Source organism: Macrobrachium nipponense, chromosome 38 (assembly GCF_015104395.2).
Source record: "Macrobrachium nipponense isolate FS-2020 chromosome 38, ASM1510439v2, whole genome shotgun sequence".
In the NCBI taxonomy this organism is placed as follows: domain Eukaryota; kingdom Metazoa; phylum Arthropoda; class Malacostraca; order Decapoda; family Palaemonidae; genus Macrobrachium; species Macrobrachium nipponense.
In genome coordinates, this window is record NC_061098.1 from 38,447,267 (window position 1) to 38,451,867 (window position 4,601).

The window sequence follows — 4,601 nt, forward strand, 5'->3', positions numbered from 1 at the left end:
TCAGGGACCTAGAAAAAGTTGATGACAGACTCAAAAGAGACAACATGTGAGGTGCTGAGAGATGTGGTATAAAAGATAAGTTTTTCAGAAAATTGACAATTTCCTTAATGAAAACAAGCACGTGCCAAAATATGTAGAGTGAAGATTGGCTGGTTTGATGTAAAAGTGAGCCAGACAGGAGCGTGTCATATCTCCATTGCTGTTTATTTTTTAATAGGTGAGTGATACGACAATGCCGAGAGAGTTTGGAAAATTTTAGAATGTTGAGGGCATATGTGAACAAACAGAAGGTTTTGATTATAAATGTAAACCAGGAACATAGAGTACTAACTGTAAGTCAGAATTGAGGAAGAATGGAGGTGACTGATTTATAAAGGCATTTGTCAGTAAATTTGACAGATAACTGCAGGGTAAGAGAAGAGGTGAGTCGCATATTAGGTGAAGCAAAAGCTAGCAGGGTGTGTGCAAAAGACTGGGAAAAGATGCGGAGTGTGATATGGAAGCTATGGCGATTATGAGTCAAGGGCTGATGAGCGACCCATCTTCATGGAAGTAAAGTGGGGTTGTTGAATGCGAATGAAAGGAAAAAGATAGAAGCTTCTGAGATTAACTAGTTGTGTGTTGTGTGTGAGACAAGAAAAACTAAGAGTGAGAATTTCAGAGATGTGTTGATGTGGTGAAAAGGTTAGCATAGGTGAAAAGGGGGATCAGAGAGCTTGGATATGGTTTGGTCATGTGGAAAGAATGGAGAATGACAGGCTGGTGAACGAGTGGGGAATTTGTTAGTGTAAATGACGGGGGAGGAGTAAAGGACTACTTTAAAAATGTTGATAAGTTGGACTTTAAGAGGAATTGAGCAGGAGGGGCCTTCATATTCAGATAGCCAGGGAGCGGTAGCGAGATTAAGGTGCATTGTGCAGATTATACATCTATAGATTTCCGAGTATGACTGATGAACCTTCTATAGTCGCTATATGAGTATGAAATGTCTTGGAAATGTTCTGCAGTGGTGCTTTATCCGTTAAAGAACGACTGTGGCAGTAAACGTTATCTCGTACATCAAATCTGCCGATGATGTTTCTAAATAAGCAAGAGTCTCCACGGTCCATATCTCAGGAGGATATCCTAACGGGAGAGAATATGCCACACGCAGGAGTATCGCTCGGGTCCCGCCGAAGATGTCATGACAATAACGCACACACATATATGCACAAACACGTCAGAGTGAGAGAAAGCGAGAGAGTGAGAGACAGGGAAACATAGAGAGAGAGAGAGAGAGAGAGAGAGAGAGAGAGAGAGAGAGGTATTTTGAAGGTATATAGTAAATTCGGAAATATATATATATATATATATATATATATATATATATATATATATATTATATATATATATATATTTGTGTGTGTGTGTATGCATATGTGCGTGTATATATATATATATATATATATATATATATATATATATATATATATATATATATATATATATATATATATATATATATATATATCGCTTTAAAGCTATTTTAAATAAATGTTAAGACGGAGAAATACAAAAGGGTAATGATGAACTTGTGAGTGACTCTCACCTGACTGAGCAGAGGTCAGAGAGATTAGGAACAGAATGACGAGTAGACGAGAGACCTGTACCATCTTCTGAGGGAGTTCTGACTGACAAAGTCTTCCTGACAATGACACTAGATCTCCAAGGGAACTTTACTCGGCCTCCGTTAGCACTCCTGAGCTCAAACTTCGAAAACCCGCCGGGAACAAGAAAACTCCAATACTTGTGCACGAGGGAAAGCAAACTCTCGAGATGAGCTTCACAGAGCTTCTGTAACGACTTCCCGCCATTCGTGATTGGTCTGACCACTGAGCCTGACGTCATCATATACAGGAAATATACTCGAATATGTCACAGGTTACAAATCGTCCTCAGTTTGACGAAGGGTCAGAGCCCAGTTTTTAACAATCTGAGATAATGGTCTTGAAAGATTTTGATACGACTTGAAAATGTGTTAGCGCTGATAGCTGAAGTTTTGATATGTTCCAGAGAATCAAAAACTGGGTCACTTTGGTTGGAGAACTAAAAAACAATTAACAAAAAAATGGGTTACGTCGATTATTGAGGAAGTCTTGCAATTGGACCTTCAGAAGTTAGAGCGAAGATATAATGCCCTTTTGGTGAGCTTGTTCCATATGAATAGCATTCTTTATCTACTTAATGATAACAACAACAAAGAAACTCGGTTCCATTGTTGAAGCAAGCTAAAGCGAGAGCAGGAGAAATGATCTCATCGAAGGGAAATCCTGATCAAGAGTCATCGAAGGATGAAGAGACAAAAGCCCTTTGTACTGGAGAAGGATGCAGGGCGCGGCAACAAAGGCAACATTCTCTGCAGCATTTTGTTCCTAGTTAATTGTGAAAGTCTCCTGTTCAATTAGTATGTTTTACATGAAGAAGATGATGTTTTAAAGTTTGAATCCGAATATTTCACAGCGAACGTTTTTTTATCTTTCTATGTGGGTCTCTCTCCTCCTTATAGCCAACCTTCACTGAAATTACTTTCTGCAGAATTGTTAGAATTCTCGTTTTCTGGGCACCATCAGCTCAAGGCCGAGAATGGACATTCACAGGTGATATCCATCCCCTTTAAGTTTGTCCCACTGTCTGTCTGTTAGTCTGTGTCGTGTCCAGTATCAAGTAAGTAGAACCGAGCCTGTGAGTAAATATATAAATTTATAAATTCATCACGTTCTATATTTTCGTGAATCAGTTTTACACACACATATACACACACACATACTCCAACACACACACGCGCGCACACACACACACACACACACACACACACACACACACACACACACACACACACACATATATATATATATATATATATATATATATATATATATATATATATATATATATAATATATAGGATGGAGAAAAGCCAGCGTAGCATCATACATATATTTGCCAAATTTTCGAGACTTTGGGTCTCATCATCAGGGCTGTAAAATATACAAAATATACAAATTAAAAAAGACTCAGTATTAATATTAATAATATTCTATAGCAGTTGTTCCATGACATTTAAATTAAATAGTATTTCCACGCTGTTACACCGTGCTTATACGTTATCTTCCAGCTGGCATAACTTCCATAGCGAAATTAAATTTTTACTTCAGTTTTTCTAAAAACAATTCGTATCCTCCAGCCTTATTCTTGTAATATGTCAATAACTTTTTAAATGATAAAGTTCAGCCACGTCAGCTTGTACCGAACGTGCCTAAATTATTAATATATACCTCTATACCTTTCATTCAGTCCAACGCATTTAAGGTGCAAATAGAAAAAGTCATTCAGAAAACTTTTCCGGCTGTGAATCTTAAGTTGATAGCAAAAAATCCTAAAACTCTGGGTTCTTTGTTCTCCCACAAAGATAAGCTTCCGACTTTGATGCGGTCTTTGGTGGTATATTACTTTACTTGCCCGAAATGTAAGATCGGGAAATACGTGGGAGCCACCAAAAGATTGCTCAAAGTCAGAATCGATTCTCATCTCGGAGTCAGTCACCGCACGGGATGTACTTTGAAAACGTTAGAATTTTCCAACATACGAGAACATTGTAATAAATGTAAAACATAATTTTCATATAAGGATTTTCACATTGTCACCCAAGCGCCCAATGACTATTCTTTCCCTGTTTTGGAGTTGTTATCAATCAAACAGCTTGTGCCCCCATTAAATGGTCAGACTTCTTCCACAATTCTATATATAGCATAGTTGACGTCCTCCTTTCCAAACCAGACAACGGCACTCAGTTTTTTAACTCCATAGAGATAGGTACTAACTTCAGCATTCTTCACTTTTAATTATATATATATATATATATATATATATATATATATATATATATATATATATATATATATATATATTTAGTATGTTTTAAATTATTATATTTAACTTTGATATTATTCCATTTTTATTTTAATATTAATACTGAGTCTTTTTTAATTTGTGTATATCTTGATATTTTACAGCCCTGATGATGAGACCCAGTCTCGAAAATTTGGAAAATACATGTATGATGCTACGCTGGCTTTTCTCCATCCTATTTATATTAAATCTACGGCTTTCCAGATGCCCCATCCTTCCTCTATATATATACTATATATATATATATATATATATATATATTTATATATATATATATATATATATATATATATATATAGATTATAATATAATATATATGTATAGTATGTATGTAGTATGTATGATGTATATGTATGTATATGTATACCCACAAATATGAAGCCACAGTAACGTCGGAGTAACGTCTGCCCATGGAGATTTGTAATTGTAATCTGACCACCTCCGCCATGACAGCTTTTTGGAAGTATAACTGATATTAAAAGAAATTCGGGGCTCAGTATTTGGGAATACAAAACCATATCACGGTGTATATGACAGAAATTCAAGCTCCTCTGTTTCATGAAGAATACGTCCCTGAAGTCTTTATTATTTCTTCTGAAAGGATTGCTAAAAAATAAAAGTGGGCTCTAGACATGTGGACCGCTTTGTTTCAAG

At 36.0% G+C, this 4,601-nt stretch overlaps 2 protein-coding genes across 2 annotated transcripts in view; one reads left to right on the plus strand and one right to left on the minus strand.

The window, feature by feature from the left end:
• Nucleotides 1–1,798, minus strand: part of LOC135209480 (uncharacterized) — a 42,106-nt gene extending 40,308 nt beyond the window's left edge. The window contains exon 1 of the mRNA XM_064242134.1: nucleotides 1,589–1,798. Within this exon, the coding sequence (XP_064098204.1) occupies nucleotides 1,589–1,652 (64 nt within the window). The 5' untranslated portion in view covers nucleotides 1,653–1,798. The remainder of the gene's footprint in view (nucleotides 1–1,588) is intronic.
• The window catches only part of LOC135209793 (uncharacterized), a 128,333-nt gene that overhangs the window by 86,390 nt on the left and 37,342 nt on the right, over nucleotides 1–4,601 (plus strand). The gene's annotated exons all lie outside the window — the stretch shown is intronic.